The 18,206-nt window shown below is 41.8% G+C and overlaps 1 protein-coding gene across 2 annotated transcripts in view; it reads left to right on the top strand.

Moving 5' to 3' along the window:
* Positions 1–18,206, top strand: part of LOC306756473 (glutamate receptor ionotropic, kainate 2-like) — a gene marked incomplete at both ends in the record, with an annotated part of 320,056 nt that overhangs the window by 218,016 nt on the left and 83,834 nt on the right. For both annotated transcript variants that reach the window (XM_079241205.1, XM_079241206.1), the window contains 2 exons: positions 3,246–3,452; positions 11,986–12,209. In XM_079241205.1, the coding sequence (XP_079097331.1) occupies positions 3,246–3,452; positions 11,986–12,209 (431 nt within the window). The remainder of the gene's footprint in view (positions 1–3,245; positions 3,453–11,985; positions 12,210–18,206) is intronic.

The following is an 18,206-nucleotide window of genomic DNA, read 5'->3' as shown; positions in this document are numbered from 1 at the left end:
CTTTGATTCTTCCCTTCATGCCCAGCAAGGAAAATTAAATGTGACATAATGGAAATGTTGATGCAGTCATGGAAATAAAACATAACAGAAAAGTTTATTCTAAAACTAAGAGCCATGGAGGAAAAGTAACCTTTATTTTTCTCATTTAAAGAAACAACCTTCAGACCGATGAGAAATAAATAAATGAATAAATATTTTTAATTCAAGAATTAAATTAAAGTGATTTAAAAAAAATTGTCAGATATTTATATTTAATTTTATTCCTAATTAATAAGACAAATGTTATGGTAAATGCAGCAACAGTGTGTGAAGAAGTGGGCCTATTTTAAAGCTTCCATCAGTCCAGCTTTCCCACACACTTAAGGTGAATGTTAACACATGCAAAGGAGGGAAGCCATCAGCACGTATTTCAGTAGTTATTGGTATCTGACTTGTCCAAATCAGTTGATCATCTGTCATTTTACAGTGTAAAATATTCGTCAGAAATGGTTCAGACCAAAAAAAATAAAACAGTAGCTTCATGTCAGACTCCCCAGACAGGTTAAAGGTTAAAGTTCATTACAGCCCAGTTTGAAAAAAATTGAACCACTACAGCCTGGTTCAATCGTGGTTTCCTGGAAAGGTTGCAGGAAAAAAAAATCTCTTCTCTCTAAGAAGAACATGGCACCTCATTGAGCATGGTGCCCTGGCCTGATCTGGACATCTGGACCAGCAGTGTTGTTCTGCTGGGTCAGTTCCTCCAGTTGTTCCTTCACCTGATTGTAGGAGACAGGTCGGCTTGATGGGGAGGAGGTCTCATTGTGGTCTGGTCAAAGTTAGAGAGCTTCACACCTCAGTGTATAAAGTAGGACAATATTCCTCCAATAACAAACGACGGATAGCATCATACAGGAAATTATGGGCTGAACTGTCAGGTTTGTCAGAATGTGTGTTAAATCTGCATTGTTGTCCGTCTGATGCAGTATTTACCTGCTGCACGCTTTGCTCTGGATTGTAATTCCTTTCCTTGTCATCTGAAATCATTACATTCAACATCTGTCCTTTCACTCTAATAAGGCAGATTTATGATGTGTTGTTTTGCCTAACCCTCCTACCATGCAATCAGGCTTCAGAAAAAAGCACAGCACCACGACTGCTGCTACAAAAGTAATTGACGATATACTTGTTGCTCTCGACAGTAAGCAATGCTGTGCTTCCCTTTTTCTTAATTTGTCAAAAGCTTTTGACACTGTGGACCATTTTGTTCTACAGCATAGGCTTCTTTGTCTGGGAATGTCTGATTGCGTAGTTTCTTGGTTCATGAGTTATCTGAACAACAGGACTGAGTGCATGCAATGCGATGGTCTATGTTCTGCTTTTTAAAGGTCCACAAGGGGGTGCCACAGGGCTCTATATTAGGTCCCCTCTTGTTTATTATGTATATAAACAAAGTGGGAAAAAAGGTGTCCGATGCTAACATGCATTTTTATGCTAATGACACAATCATTTATTGTTTTGGATCATCTCTGGCTAAAGCCATCGAGTCTTTGCAGAGAGTTTTTGATGTTGTTCAACATACTCTTCTGCAACTTAAACTGGTTCTAAATGCTGATAAGACCAAACTGATATTGTTAACTAGTTCCAAGAAGGTCTCTCAAGTTCCTCCTGTGCTCACTCTCATGGGAAGTGTCATAGAGGTGGTTCATTCGTATAAATACCTTGGTATCTGGCTTGATAATGCTTTTACTTTAAAGCCCCACATAGAAAATCTTGTGAAGGAACTCAAACTCAGATTGTCTTTTTTCTTTCGAGACAAATATTGGTTTTCTTTTAAAGTTTAAAAAACAGCTCATCGCTGCTACATTTTAATCTGTTTTAAGGTTATGGTGATCTGGTGTGTAGGACTGCTTCAACTCAATGTCTACATAAAATTGACACTGTTTACCGTGCATCTCTGAGGTTTATTACAAATTGTAAAAGCATGACCCATCATTGTGAATTGTATTCTAGAGTAGGACGGCCTTCGTTGTCCATCAGGAGAACGGGTCATTGCTATATTTTTATTTATAAGGCCATGCTTGGGCTGCTGCCATGCTATGTCTGTGATTTAATCACACAGAGATGTGTTGATTCTTATTTTTTGCGATTGAACGATCATTTGATGCTTTCTGTTCCATTCGCCCGCACAGAACTGGGAGAAAGGGCCTTTGTTTACTCTGCTGCGTCTACGTGGAACTCTTTGCAGAGAGATGGGAAATTGTCCCAACTTATTTCTTTGAATGGTTTTAAGTCCAGAGTGAGAGATTTGGAGATTTCCTCCTTTAGTTGTATTTGCTTTTAATTATTTGTTCTGTTTAAGTGGTAACATGTCAATTGCCTGTAACTCTTGCTGCCTCTTGACCAGGACTCCCTTGAGAAAGAGGTTCTTAACCTCAATGGGACTTTCCTGGTGAGATAAAGGTTAAATAACATGAATAAATAAATACCTCTTTCTATTTCTTTTTATTTATTTATTTTTTGTTTATGCAAACATAACATTGTCCACACAAGTTAAGCTCAGCTTGCAAAAGAAGTCTTGTAGCAATCATTAGTGGTACCATTATAAGATAAACAACACCTGCTGAGGAATGTTTTTTTAGATTTATTTTACTGAGAGACAAGAGTCAGAAATAAGTGATGTGCTGCAGACACGAAGGACTAACACAGACAGATGGCGCATAGAGCAGAGATATAGAGGGTGGAAGAAGGAGGAGGAAGCAGGAAGAGCAGAAAGGGAAAGGGACAGTGGAGTAGCTGTGCACTAGGTGGGAGGCAGAGAGGAAACCGTATGAAAAAACACACATTAGTAATCTCCCCAGCTGTTCATGTGAAGAAAGGAGGATACGCCAGCTCCTGCTCTCCCGTTTTGTGTCCGTCTATCAGCATCTCTTATCTTATTGACAAAGCATGTGGTGTCCTGAAAGCTCAGCCGGGACTAAGGCCAGCCCGCTGTGCCTAAGAGGAGCACAGAGTCATTGATGTGGGGGATTATATCTTATTATGGTCATGCCTCACTTTGCACCCGTCCAACCTCACATCATAGAACTGGAACTGTTGGCAAGAACACTCACATGAAAAATAGATTTATACTTGCTTTACTGGCCAAGTCAGTGTGTGTTTGGGTTTGAATGGCTCAAAGCATGTCACACATATCAGATAGGCCTTATCAGTAGGTAAAGATGCCAAGTGCTGCAAAAGCTCATCCCTTCGCTATTTTTCCCTGACAGGAAGAGCCATATGTGATGTTCAAGAAGTCTGACAAGCCACTTTATGGGAACGACCGCTTTGAAGGCTACTGCATAGACCTGGTGAGGGAGCTGGCCATCATCCTGGGCTTCACGTATGAAGTCCGTCTGGTGGAAGACGGAAAATATGGCGCCCAAGATGAGAACACAGGCCAGTGGAATGGCATGGTCAAGGAGCTGATGGACCACGTAAGTCTCCACATCATCAATAAATGATCAGAACTCTGACTCCAGGAAACATGAACAGCTTTTTGTAGTTATGGAGCCTAAATTCGGAAATTCATAAAAAAAAGAAGAAAAATAAGGTGTCAATTTTATAACTTTTGAATACCTGCTCTTCAAGTGTATCCAGACCTTTTCAAGTAAAAATCAGTCATGTCCGAAAAGCTGTCAGGGCTAAATTTGGTGAGTGGGAGATAACCAGGCCCATGCCATGAGTTCTCGGCTTAGGGAGGCAGTGGCAAACTGCAAGGGACAATTAAATGATTTACTTTAGGAATTGATCATTTATAAAGGTTCCCTACTTAATCTAAAAAAATCAATACGTCAGACATCATTAACAAGCTTCAAACATTTGTTCAATATTAGTCTCTAGACTCTCACAATAGTTTTACATGTCATGTCAACAAGTAGGATGAATAACATCATGGTTATACGCCTTTATGAAAATATTTTTGTGTGCCCCCAACCCTGCCCTAAACACAGGGACATGGGGGTGAGTTATCTCCCACTCACCAAATTTAGCACAGCAGCCTGCATGCATGAGCTTGGACATACATACGCATAGCCGTTTGCGACTGGGAATATACTCATCCAGAAAACCAGCCTTTAAGCACCAAGTGCAGCAGTCAAAGCTTCATACTGAAACTATAACAGCACGTTAACACAAATTCCCTTTTTATTATTTCCTCTACACAGACGTCTTTAACCGTCATCAATGTTTTCTTCATTAAATACATTTCAAGATTAAATTTTCCAAAATCCATGAAAAAAAGCAGGTAAAGGAATCAGCCTTGGACACAGAATACAGAGCAGAGGTGTTCAATTTTCTGACATACAAGTTACAAGATGCCACATTCCCCAAATTCCCCAAATTCCCACAGCCAGATTGTGTCCAAAATGCAGAAAGAAGAGAGACTGACAACTCGGAGGCAGAGCTGTCTGAGGAGCTGAAACGTTGGTATCGCAAGGTTCCACAGCCCAGATACACATTTAATGTAAAAATACCTGAGCGCAACACATTTCACATTCCCACGGAAAGCCAGCTCGTTTTCCGGAGAAACACACAAGATCTATGAAACCTTTGAGGATTTCTCTGTTCATCCTCACTGTTTCATTGTGCATGCTAATCCCCAGTCGCCTTTCCTCACCAAAAGCCAGGTCAGTTCTGCTGTGACCAAATGTTTTCAGAGCAATCTGGCTCTAAATCTGGACCAGTGACTTTTCATGTTTGGCTATGGCAAGTTGTTTAAATCAGAACATCCATCATTCGTCCAGACATTGTCAGAGGTGCCGCCAAAAAGCAAACATGGAAAACAGAAGAGCTGGTTTAATTTAGCACATCCGGACAGCCAATCCTTCCTTTTGTACCATTCACTCTGTAAAGTACCAACAATTTTCTGACCCTTCCTTTGCTGAGACGAGGTAGGTCAGGTTTTGGTCTCTGATCATGCAAAAGTTGACATTTTTCCTCAAGAGAAAGACGTGAAAATTGTTTCAGCCTCTTGAGCGAAGTCATTTTTCCTGTGAGCCCGCTAGCAAACTTCAGACCAAAGGATCAATTCAGGAGTTCTCTCTTAACTTACATCAAGCATTTTCATAGTGTAGTAACGTAAAAAGGCAGCGTAGCAATTTGCCTTTTCACGTACATAATCTTGATATGGAAAACTAACTGCGCATGTGCAAACACACATAGCTGTGATACTATAGGAGGTAAAGGCAGAGAAGCACTGTGCCTTCAAGAGGGCGTGGCCTTGATACCATTAGAGTGCAATGATGAGTCACTCATGGCCAGGAGGATTTTATTTTTTTTATTTTTTATTTTTTTTAAAGATAAGGAGCATTGAATGCCAACACTTTCAAGCATTACAGGGATTAACAATTATAATTAGAAAACATATAGTAAAAAATATTGTTTTTGAAAGAAAACATTTTTTATGTGAAAAAAATTGAATCAGTACCACTGGATGATTTCATTTGGTCCCTTTTGGGTTGGGTAGGCACTGCCCACCCTGCCCACACTGACTGCACACCACTGGAGATACTACAGTACAATGAAGTCATTTTCAATTTGTTTTCAAAACATGTGCATGTTGTTCAGTTCTCTCTTCATGAACTGGTTTGGGTGTAGAGGACTGGAAGGAGGATCGACCAGCAGCAGAACTTTATTCCAGGAAAAAAAGAGAGAAACAATGTCAGATGTTTCTACATGGAGAGTAAAGAGAGCAGAGAGGATCCCAGTGCATCACGGGACGTCTCCCAATGCATCACGGGACGTCTCCCAGTGCATCACGGGACGTCTCCCAGTGCATCACGGGACATCTCCCAGTGCATCACGGGACGTCTCCCAGTGCATCATGGGACGTCTCCCAGTGCATCACGGGACGTCTCCCAGTGCATCACGGGACGTCTCCCAGTGCATCACGGGACGTCTCCCAGTGCATCACGGGACGTCTCCCAGTGCATCACGGGACGTCTCCCAGTGCATCACGGGACGTCTCCCAGTGCATCACGGGACGTCTCCCTGTGCATCACGGGACATCTCCCAGTGCATCACGGGACGTCTCCCAGTGCATCACGGGACGTCTCCCAGTGCATCATGGGACATCTCCCAGTGCATCACGGGACGTCTCCCAGCAGTCTCAGCTTACAGCAGCAGGACTACAGAGATGCATCAGGTTCACCAAGCCAGACCTGATCTGGGATCTGGTTCTGCTTCTGAAGCCAGACCGGGATCTGGTTCTGCTTCCTGAAGCCAGACCGGGATCTGGTTCTGCTTCTGAAGCCAGACTGGGATCTGGTTCTGCTTCCTGAAGCCAGACCGGGATCTGGTTCTGCTTCCTGAAGCCAGACCGGGATCTGGTTCTGCTTCTGAAGCCAGACTGGGATCTGGTTCTGCTTCCTGAAGCCAGACCGGGATCTGGTTCTGCTTCTGAAGCCAGACCGGGATCTGGTTCTGTTTCCTGAAGCCAGACCGGGATCTGGTTCTGCTTCTGAAGCCAGACCGGGATCTGGTTCTGCTTCTGAAGCCAGACCGGGATCTGGTTCTGCTTCTGAAGCCAGACCGGGATCTGGTTCTGCTTCTGAAGCCAGACTGGGATCTGGTTCTGCTTCCTGAAGCCAGACCGGGATCTGGTTCTGCTTCCTGAAGCCAGACTGGGATCTGGTTCTGCTTCTGAAGCCAGACCGGGATCTGGTTCTGCTTCTGAAGCCAGACTGGGATCTGGTTCTGCTTCTGAAGCCAGACTGGGATCTGGTTCTGCTTCTGAAGCCAGACTGGGATCTGGTTCTGCTTCTGAAGCCAGACTGGGATCTGGTTCTGCTTCTGAAGCCAGACTGGGATCTGGTTATACAGAAGACATCTAATAACTGAAGGCTCTGCTTCAGAACCTCTTGGAACCAGCAGTAAACCTGCAGTCTAAATGGAGCTCTGATTGTGATAGAAACATTGTTTTATTAATTATTTGATAAAATTTTGATAGTTCATTTTACGTATAATCTGTAATTGATAAACTGATCATAAATGTAACACACAAATCATTTTGACACAACTTTGTATGTGGTGCTTGAAGAAAAGTCCTTAAAGGCAGAGTATGTAAGATTTCAAGGTGATTCTTTCCACCACCAGGAGGTAAACACCAGGTCGTGAGCAAAACCACAAAACTGCAACCTCCACAAACGACCACAGGTTGGCAGTAATGAGCAAAACTCTCCCTCACCCCTCCTCCTTGCCAGCTCCAATGAGGGCAGGAATCGCTTGTTAACTGTAGCTCAGAGCTGCTCTGCAATAAATGGGCTTATACTCCCCCTACTGGTGGAAAAAATTACTTGGTTTTTTTTTTTACTGGTCAGAAAACGTTCAAAAAGGGTCTTTGTCATTAGTTAAACTTGTAATTTAATAATGCATCAAATATGGACAGACTGGAACCTACATCTTTAAAAAACTATCTAATTATGATTGTAGTTTTTTTTTTGTTTGTTTGTTTAGTTTGAAAATATTGAAAATCTTACATACTCCACCTTTAAGGAAGCTGTTCTCACTTCATTTGTTAGCTCAGAGACAGGAGAAATGTAGACAGACTGTTGATTGATTAAAAATGCAGTTCTGATTATGACATCTGACAGATATTTGTGCTGCACATCAGCTTGTTGCAGGACAACCGAACTGTACATCTGGGAAGACGGAATGGACAAAAATGACAAAAACAGGATTCTGAATTTGTTTTGTTTGTCTTTCCCCACTTTATCAGGTCCAGTTTTAGAAGTGGGTTGAAACCCTTTTCTCCTCAGAACTGTTCATTATCCACTAGTCCATCTTACTCTGTTCTGACATGAAAGCTTTACTCACTTTAACTTTTTAAAAAGTCAAAACATGTCACTGAAAGGCCCAAAAAACTGTTTGAGCATCAGAAATAGTTACTATCTATAAGCTGGCAATGATGCTGAACCTCTTGAAGACATAAATAACACAAATATTCAATAAGATTACTGAATCCAGTCATTCCTGTACAGCTCACAGTGCCTCTGTGAGGTTGAAATCCTATTTGCACCCAGGAAAAAGGTGCATTTGTGTAATACCATCTGTAAAAAGGATGGTTCATATTTTGGTGCTATTGCCAGCAACGTCTTTAAAATAAAACAGCTTTAAAAAAGAAGGCCTTGTTTTTCATTGGTTTGGGTAATGTTATTATACCACATGGGTATCAAACTAAAAAGGTCTTACATGCAGTCTTTCTCACGCACATATAATCAAACTGACTAAATAAGATATTACGCAACAGCAAGCAATTTTCCATTTTTAAGCTGGTGCTAGTTTTTATGAAACAAATTTATACTGAAGACATAATGAATCAGTGATCTGACTACTGGATCAGTGATTGTCCCCCTGATCATTGAGTAATTTACTGGACACTTCTCATCTGTATGGCACGTTTATAGTCCCAGAAATGGCCATATAGGATTTAAATGATAACGTTACTAAACAGATAAAACGGCGTTAATGCTCCAGAACCATAATTATTGCATGGTAACTGCAAATCATCCACTGCAGACTTCCTAATATTAGAGCAAACTCTTGAATCTCTTAATGCCTAAATATTTGGTTGTAAATGTTCAGGAATGAGAGACAAAGAGGACAATGTAGAGTCAAAGAGGGAAAAGTGGCTGGTAACAAGTAGCACAATCTGAGAGCACAGTGATGCAAGCAGAACATAGATTCTGTTGTGAGTTGTTTCCCCCACAGAGCTTATTAAAACACACACAAGCTCACACAATCTGCTCACAGCAAAGATCATTACAACCAACAAAGTCCCAGTTAGGATAAACTGCATGGGCAGAAAAATCGCAGACCCTGCCGCCGCCAATAGTCAATATCTGACCTCATTAGAAGCTGCACCCATGAGGGGTCAAGTCCCCCTTAACTCCTCTACACTTGTCTTCTTCTTCTCTTCTTGATGGCCGCAGTGATTGGATGCCCTGACAGATCCGCCGATTCTGGTTTGGCTGAAGTGTCTGGTCCCCTGTGAGATGCATTCAGTCTGGATTCGCCCCACTTCTTGTGCTTGACTTAGACAGATGGTGACTGCAGTAGACAAGGCCTCAGAAGACTGGAGACAAGTGGACTTTCAGAGAAGTTCAGTTGAGGAGAAAATGCTGAATGCAAAAGAAATTACAGAGGAAGGAAAATAAATTTTATTTCGTGTTTGAGTTTAATACATAAATAGTGAAGAGCCATGAGTTTATTTCTGATGCTAGTAGTGGCATGTTGCTAGTCTGAGTACTTACTTAAATCCTCACACAACCATCTTTCGTGTTTCCGGAGAAGGTCTGAAGAATAAAAGATAGAAGTATTGTCAAAAGTCAGAGGAGAATGGACAGACTGGTTGGACGTGATAAAAAGACAAAAGGGAAATATGTTTGAACACACAACCCGTCCAGCCTGGAAGCAGATGGTCTCCAGCAGCAGAAGACCACAGCGGGTTCCCTCCTGTCAGTAAGAACAGCAAACTGAGGCTACAATTCACACAGACTCACCAGAACTGGACAATAGAAGATGGAGAAACGTTGCTGGTCTGATGAGTCTCCAGTTCAGCTCCACATTCACATGGTAGGATCAGAATCTGCTGGAAACATCATGACAACATGGATCCATCATTAGGATCAATGGGCTCTCATGACATGTCCATCCCTTTCTGAGCACAGTGTAGCATCTTCTGATGGAAACTTTCAGCAGGATGATGCACCGTGTCACAAAAGTCATGACGAGACGAGAGATTGGATGACGACTTTGCTGTAGTTAAACAGCCGATGAGCCGACAGGGATGAGGTGGAACGGGAGATTCTCATGGTGATGAGGTGGAACGGGAGATTCTCATGGTGATGAGGTGGAACGGGAGGTTCTCATCATGATGAGGTGGAACGGGAGATTGTCATGGTGATGAGGTGGAACAGGAGATTCTCATGGTGATGAGGTGGAACGGGAGATTCTCATCATGATGAGGTGGAACGGGAGATTCTCATGGTGATGAGGTGGAACGGGAGATTCTCATGGTGATGAGGTGGAACGGGAGATTCTCATGGTGATGAGGTGGAACGGGATATTCTCATGGTGATGAGGTGGAACGGGAGATTCTCATGGTGATGAGGTGGAACGGGAGATTCTCATGGTGATGAGGTGGAACGGGAGATTCTCATGGTGATGAGGTGGAACGGGAGATTGTCATGGTGATGAGGTGGAACGGGAGATTGTCATGGTGATGAGGTGGAACGGGAGATTCTCATCGTGATGAGGTGGAACGGGAGATTGTCATGGTGATGAGGTGGAACGGGAGATTCTCATGGTGATGAGGTGGAACGGGAGATTCTCATGGTGATGAGGTGGAACGGGAGATTCTCATCATGATGAGGTGGAACGGGAGATTCTCATGGTGATGAGGTGGAACGGGAGATTCTCATGGTGATGAGGTGGAACGGGAGATTCTCATGGTGATGTGGTGGAACGGGAGATTGTCATGGTGATGAGGTGGAACGGGAGATTGTCATGGTGATGAGGTGGAACGGGAGATTGTCATGGTGATGAGGTGGAACGGGAGATTGTCATGGTGATGAGGTGGAACGGGAGATTCTCATGGTGAGGAAGTGGAACGGGAGATTCTCATGGTGATGAGGTGGAACGGGAGATTCTCCAAGTGATGAGGTGGAACGGGAGATTCTCCAGGTGATGAGGTGGAACGGGATATTCTCATGGTGATGAGTTGGAACGGGAGATTGTCATGGTGATGAGGTGGAACGGGAGATTGTCATGGTGATGAGGTGGAACGGGAGATTGTCATGGTGATGAGGTGGAACGGGAGATTGTCATGGTGATGAGGTGGAACGGGAGATTGTCATGGTGATGAGGTGGAACGGGAGATTGTCATGGTGATGAGGTGGAACGGGAGATTGTCATGGTGATGAGGTGGAACGGGAGATTGTCATGGTGATGAGGTGGAACGGGAGATTCTCATCATGATGAGGTGGAACGGGAGGTTCTCATGGTGATGAGGTGGAACGGGAGATTGTCATGGTGATGAGGTGGAACGGGAGATTGTCATGGTGATGAGGTGGAACGGGAGATTGTCATGGTGATGAGGTGGAACGGGAGATTCTCATCATGATGAGGTGGAACGTTAGATTTTTATCATGAATGTGCAGCAACCTTGTTCATATAGAGCAAAATCTCTGGGGAATGTTTCCATCACTGAGTTGTAATGCAAATTTTCAAGGCAGTTCTGGATGAAAAAGGGGGTCCAACTCAGTGCTACAAGGTGGACCTGATAAAGCCATTGTGATATTACAGAACTCTGTCCATCCATCCTTTAGTGATGCGCACCAACCTTCATAAGATGGAAAGTATTTATCTTTGAAAAATGGATTGTGTGACCTTGCTGTGAATGTTTAGCATTTATAGTCACAAAGCATCTTGAGATTTATTTACTGTCAGCAACAGGAGCACAGTTTGAACCTTCAAACAAAGTTCCATGATTTTCTGATGAGGATCTATGAATCTCCTGTGATTTTATCTTGTATGAAACATCATGTTAAGTTCAATTATCCAATGACAGAGCTGTAGCATGGGTTCAAAGTGAAACTCTCCTTATCATCTTATATAAAGCTAATACTCATCTGAAGATGTGGTTCTAAAACAAACGGTACATCTTTACATCCTCGTACATTCTGTGAATTGTGGCCCTGTGAAAGTCTGTAGCTTTTAGCCATGAAACAGAGAAGATAGGGGAAAAGAAGCTTTGATTTAGGTTTAGGAGAGGAAAAAGGTGAATTTAATAGTGGGAGCTTGCTTGACGGGTGGAAAGAAAAAGAGGGCTTTAAATATCTTGTTAAGTGCCTTTGGACAGACGGTGCAGTTTGTAAAGACCCTGTTTTCTTAATTTGATTGCCTCTAAATGCTTCCTGTACCTGTAACTTAAAGCCTATCCCTCTTCCCTTTTATGTTTGTTGTTGACAGAGAGCTGATCTGGCAGTGGCTCCCCTGGCCATCACATATGTGCGTGAGAAGGTTATCGACTTTTCCAAGCCCTTCATGACGCTGGGTATAAGTATACTGTACCGCAAGCCCAACGGGACCAACCCTGGGGTCTTCTCCTTCCTCAACCCTCTCTCACCTGATATCTGGATGTATATTCTGCTGGCTTACTTGGGTGTCAGTTGTGTGCTGTTTGTCATAGCCAGGTAACATGTCACTGCAAGTGATCACAGCTCCACACACAGTCAGACACATGCCTAGTAACCAGGTTAATCTGAACACTAACCAGCAGTCATGTGCTGAACCATCACCACTCTGTAATGTGTTTAAAGCTGTTCAATCAGGAAGGATCACACACCTGCTCATTTCCAACCATAACAGATTCCTTGTGTTCAGGTTTAGTGGAGCTACTCCACACAGGTACCAGGTGAGGTAATAGTGACTGACACGGGCACACGTGTTGACCATGTCGGGGTTTTGTGTATGTGTCTGATGAGATGGCAGAAAGGTTGTGCGCTCGTACTGTGTGTGTGGAGATGTGTGGAGCTCCATGTGAGCGGCTGCTGCTCCTCTCCTGCCTTTCCCTCACTGTCCCCGGTGTCTCAGAGTCCACACTGTCTCTTCTCTTGTTTCCTTCACCTTGTCCTAAATATAACTTTAAATAACAGTAAAACTTGTTTTAAGTTTCTTTTCCTTTTTTCCTGCTGGTTTCACTTCAGTCTCACCACCGTCCCTCTGCAGCAGTTTGCTTTGTGCTTCAGAAGTTTTTGACAAATGCAGATATTTGTATCCGACCCTCTCAGATCTTGAGTTCTATCATTCCAGGTTAAGCAGATCACATCAAACTGACTGAAACAGAAATTATTCAACCCTCTGATGCACAACATGGGTCAGAAATGACCTGCATTCATTTCCCAGCCTTTTTTGTGCTGACTGAGCTTTTCTTCATTCTAACTTATGAAGTCAATTTATTTTATCATTGATTATTCCAAGTCTACCAACTGTATACTGGTGAGATTTAACTAAATAAATAAAGTTTCAAGTAAACACATAACTAATGTCAAGGGGTGGCGGTGAGGAAGGTGGAGGTGCGGACCCAACCGCAGAGATGAGGGAACAGGAAAGCAGATTTTAGTAGATTTATTTTAACCAAGGATCTCCGGGGACCACAATAAACAAACCAGCACAACAAAATGATCCAGCAACCAAGAACTAAAAGTGAGGGGTATAAATACACTGGGGAACCAAACAAGAAACAGGTTTACGGAATGAACTGAAACTAGACCAGGTGAACTCAATGAACAGGAAATCAATAAAGCTAAACGACAAACAAGAGAACCAAACAGGAAATACTCCAAAATAAAACAGGAAACCTGAACTAAGGAAAAACACAAACCACCACATCATGACAACTAAAGCACAATAATAAATATTGAATGAATATGTTAAACAGAAACATATTTTATACTTGAGAGAACATTCATTTCTTTTTTCTTACAATTACTAAAACAACAAAAGTAATAAAAGAAGAAAGGGGAAAATAGGTCTAAAATTACACAATTACACAAAACAAACTAATTATGCACTTGATGATGTAAAATAAAGGCCAAAATGTCTCAGGAGGTAGAGCGGGTCATCTACGAATCCAATTTCCCCAGTCAATCTGTTGTTCTGTACCTGGGCAAGAAACGTCACCCTCCATCACGTCGCCGGTGGTCGCCGGTGGTCGCCGTTGGTCGCTGCTACCATGCATTGGCTGCTGTGTTTCTTTCAGTGTGCTGTGGGCAGATGTGGCTTAACATGCAGCTTGGGTACAAATGAGTAATGAATGAATAATGTACTCAATGTAAAAAGCTGTGGGTGCCTTAAAAAGAAATCTATAGATCTAATCCATGATTGTTATTATTATTATAAATAACAATAATATAATGCTTCCATACCCCTGATACTCAGTGAGGCCAGCTAGCTCCTTCCTTCAAGAAGAGACTCCTGTAATGATACAGAAGATTCATCTGATGAGGAAACTCAGGCCCATCGCGTCTCATTAAGCCACAATAATAAGTTAGTTAACTAAAACGGAAGCAATGAAAGCTTCTGTCTGACCAGAATGTAGCTTCTTGCTCTCAAGACAAACTCATCATGTACAGTTATCTTGCACAGCTGTCATCAGATCATTCTTCAAGATTAGAACAAGGGAAAACTAATACTTACATGCATGCAAGGGGAGCTGCGCTGAGCTCCACGTCACACGGTGCAGTTCCTGTCTGTGAACATGGATAGAAATACCATGGCTACATTTTTTTATTAAGTAAGAAGGAAAATAAAATTGATTTGTGTTCAACAAAAACAAGATATTTACTGCAGAACTGGAATAGTAAATGATCAAACAAGTCACAGCAGCACACATAACACCACAGAGAAAATGGAAGCACATCCGTCTTTTGCATTTAGGTTGGTGACTAAAAACTGTTTTTTCATTCAGAAACTAAAAATATAAAAACTAAAATGAGAACATTATATGATTAAAAACAAGATACCTGAGGAACACCTACCACTCCAAAGATTTAGAAAAGAAAAACTCCTCCGTGCCACTTTCGACCCATGTTGTGCATGAAAGGCTTGAATTCCATAAGATTTCCGTAAAATCTCTCTTTCAGATGTTATTTTCAGGACTGCTTTGCAGATGTTTTACCCTTTATTGCATCCTGATGGTGTTTTTGTCTTAAAACAGACTAAAAAAAGCGTCATCCAAAGAAATTTCTAGTTTTTTTTCCTTTGTAAGATTTTAGGGTTCATCTATTACCAACATTGTGCCAAAAGACTCAAAAGTGAAAAGGAAAATAAAATAAAGTAACAGTGACTAACATTTATATCAAATATTCAACAGGCTCAACAAGCTTCAATAAATCAAATGCAGGTTAAAATAGAAAGTCTTGTAAAAAGCAAACATATAAAAGAATTTGTTGTCTGGAGGCGACGTTGGACAACAACCGTACTGGAAAAATCCCTCTAAATAAATATCTGGAAGAATCCAAACTTCATTTTTCAGACTTCACATCAAAACAAAGATTCCAGATGTTTTCTAAAGACTCAGATTTATTCATCTGAATGAATGTTTTTGTCAGGTGTCTGGATATGTTCTGACATGCTGCCATCACTGTCAGGTTACTGCTCAGCGCTGATGAAGCAGTGTTTTCTACCATTGTATTTGTAGAGACAGAGGATGAGACTGAATTCATTCTGCAAATGGAGAGGAAAGTGTAGAAATTTTGAGAAAATACGACAGAACCACAGTAAAAGGCCTCCAGTGGTGGTTTTACAGAAGCCTGATAACCCTAATCAGCAAGTTCTCATTGTAACTCACATAAAAGAAACATGTGACGAATGTAAGCTTTGTTATTGGTTCCTTGCGGTATTCCCGCCTTTTAAAAGTATTGCATCATAGAGACAGGTCTACAGGAGATTCCGGCCAACATTTGGTGCAATAGAGGGTTTAACAGTTCTGCACTTGATAAGCAAGATGGAGATGTTGTCTCTGGATACTCAGAGCAGCACAGAAACAGCATCACATGGATTTTAAGTCCAGCACACAATTTGGGAACTGAGAACTGTTTTTACATTTATTAAAAAGGAAAAGTGAAAGATGAGCAGTTCTCAGCATGATCCGTTGCTTCTGTGTTCTCCGTGGGCTCCATTTAAAAAGCGCTCCCAGCGTGATGGGAACAGATCTTCATGAGGCCCTTTGCTCTGGGATTTAGCAACATCATGTTGGAGTTGCAGCTAACAATACAAAAGGCAGTTTGGAGAGAATTCAACTCGCCGCTTTCTTTTCCGTCGCTCTCTTGTCTGGATGAGCCTTCCAAGGGACCAATCAGGACCAGAGATTATTTTGTTTGGGTGTTTGTTTGTTTTTTTGTTTCTTTCTTTCTTTGTTTTTTCTGAATGATGGTGAAGAAAAAAAGAGAAAGTTGATGTTAACTGGAAAACTTTGGGGCAACCGTGGCTCCGTTTGCAGCCTCAGCCTGACAGTTTTACTGTTAACACGTCTTTTCAGATGTTACTGGCAATATGATCTCACATGAGACTGAAAAGCAGCAACTGTCATCTAAGTTGGCTCAGAATATGCACCTATCTGTATTTATTACCACAATAAGTAAGTCTTTGGGTAAGTCTATGAATCCCCACCCTGACTTTATTCCTCCCTTTGTTCTGTACACACACTGCATGTGAGGGATGCTCCAGTTGCATGTTTGTAGTTGTTGTGCAGCACAGAAGAGTCTTACCAAACTTCCTGAAATGAGAAGATGGCCCACATCATGTGAAAAGAAAGAACACTAGTTTTATCTGGTACTTTTGCAGCGCCAGAGGAGGGTGTTTGGTGGTCTGTGGTCCCTGACTTGTCATCTGAGTTAGTCTCCATCTGACCTGTCAGCTGTTTCTTATCTCAATCTTTAGAGATCTGAGAGGACTTCCTTTATCTTCCATGTCATAATGTTCTGTTTACTTCTGGTGTTTTCAGGCTAAAATTAAATATAAATAAAATCTCATTTTGAAAGTTTGTAAGACAAAAAGCAGCCAGAACAGGCCAGATTCCACAATCAGGGCTTTCTTTTTCTGTGTTGGTTTTTTTTTTTTTTACTGCACATATATCCATACTTTAGATAAATATATATATATATATATATATATATATATATATATATATATATATATATATATATATATATATATATACACACACATTTATACATATATAAATATATATATATATATATATATATACATTTATATATCTATCTATAGATCTAGATAGATTGATAGATCGATAGATCGATAGATAGATATATGTACTGTGGTCTGTCTGTACTTTGTGTACACATTGCACATTTTTATGACTGTATGCTTGTCTCTGTGCTGTGTGAGTGTTTGTATGAGAGGGAAAATGCCAGAGGCTGAATTTTAGTGCAGAGTGGGATCCTTTGTGGTATTACGACTCCGCCCACCGTGTCAGTTACTAATTCTAATGCTGCTGCTTGTCATGAAACACACACCTGCCTGAAAGTCTGTGTATTATCCACAAATAGAGACAGAACTCAGCCACATCTTTGCAGAACAGGCGGAAGCCGAAGTGAAGCTTTGTGACCAAATCTATTCTTTGTCCGTCTTTAAGCCGCGTAATCATGATTCATAAATAATGCATGAATCTTTCAAAGTTAGAACGTTTCTCACTGTACTTTAACTACCCTCAAAGTGCACTCTGTGTGGTCGGTGAGCGAAAGGGCTCTGGTTAACTCATGGTTAAAGAAAAGCCTTCATTACATCTCACACTAATAATGCAAGTGTATTTCCCAGTTTTAATCTAACTATCAAAATGGAACTAAATCTTTCCAGCCAGCAGCTTTTCAGACTTTTCACTTCACTTTTACAAGCTTCTGAATGGGGAAATTCACACAAATGTGCAACTCATGTTTTAAGTAGAGCTCAGTTCTATGAGTGCTTTTACTGCTATGGCGTAACACTGCCCAGAGTGAACCAAACAACAGCAGCCACTAACTGGAGGAATAGGAAAAGGATGAGGAGTTAGGTTGTCTGAAGTAGAGCGTTTCAGAAGGGAATATGAACCAACTTCATGTCATCTGTCTTATAAGGAGCATCTTCAGTTCTCTTCTAAACTGCAAACATTTTAACACAACGGCAGTTCCTAAAAGAAAAATATAAACAAATACAGAATTCATTGATCCAAGTGGAAAAAAGGGAAAAGAGAAAACACGTTGTTTTGAATTACTACACAAATTCTGGACATTGTTCAGCTGCAGGAAAAAAAAAACATTGCAGGTGTATGAGGTCCTGGTCCTGATGGAGCCGTGCCTCTTGCCAGACAGGGAGGGACTGGAAAAGTCTGTGTCCAGGAAGAGAACCGGCCATAATGCTGGCTGCACGTCCTGGCAGAATGGAAGACGCGCTGCCTCTGCCTTGTCCTGGGCTCTGGTTGACGATGTGAGGATGGACTCAGTGTGTGGAAGTTCACCATCAGCTTCACTGGGAGATGAAACTTCCTCACCTGCAGAAGACAGTACAGCTTCTGCTGCACCTTCCTGGTGAAGGAGCTGATGTTCAGCTCCCTCTGAAGCTCCTGGGTGATGGAGGAGGAAGGATCTGGGTCCTCCATCATCTCCACCATCATCTCCACTGCCTTGAGAGCA

The sequence above is a fragment of the Telmatherina bonti genome (genome assembly GCF_933228915.1).
Source record: "Telmatherina bonti genome assembly, chromosome: 5".
In the NCBI taxonomy this organism is placed as follows: domain Eukaryota; kingdom Metazoa; phylum Chordata; class Actinopteri; order Atheriniformes; family Telmatherinidae; genus Telmatherina; species Telmatherina bonti.
Note: the sequence above shows the minus strand (reverse complement) of the source record. Positions and strands in the feature narration are given on the sequence as shown.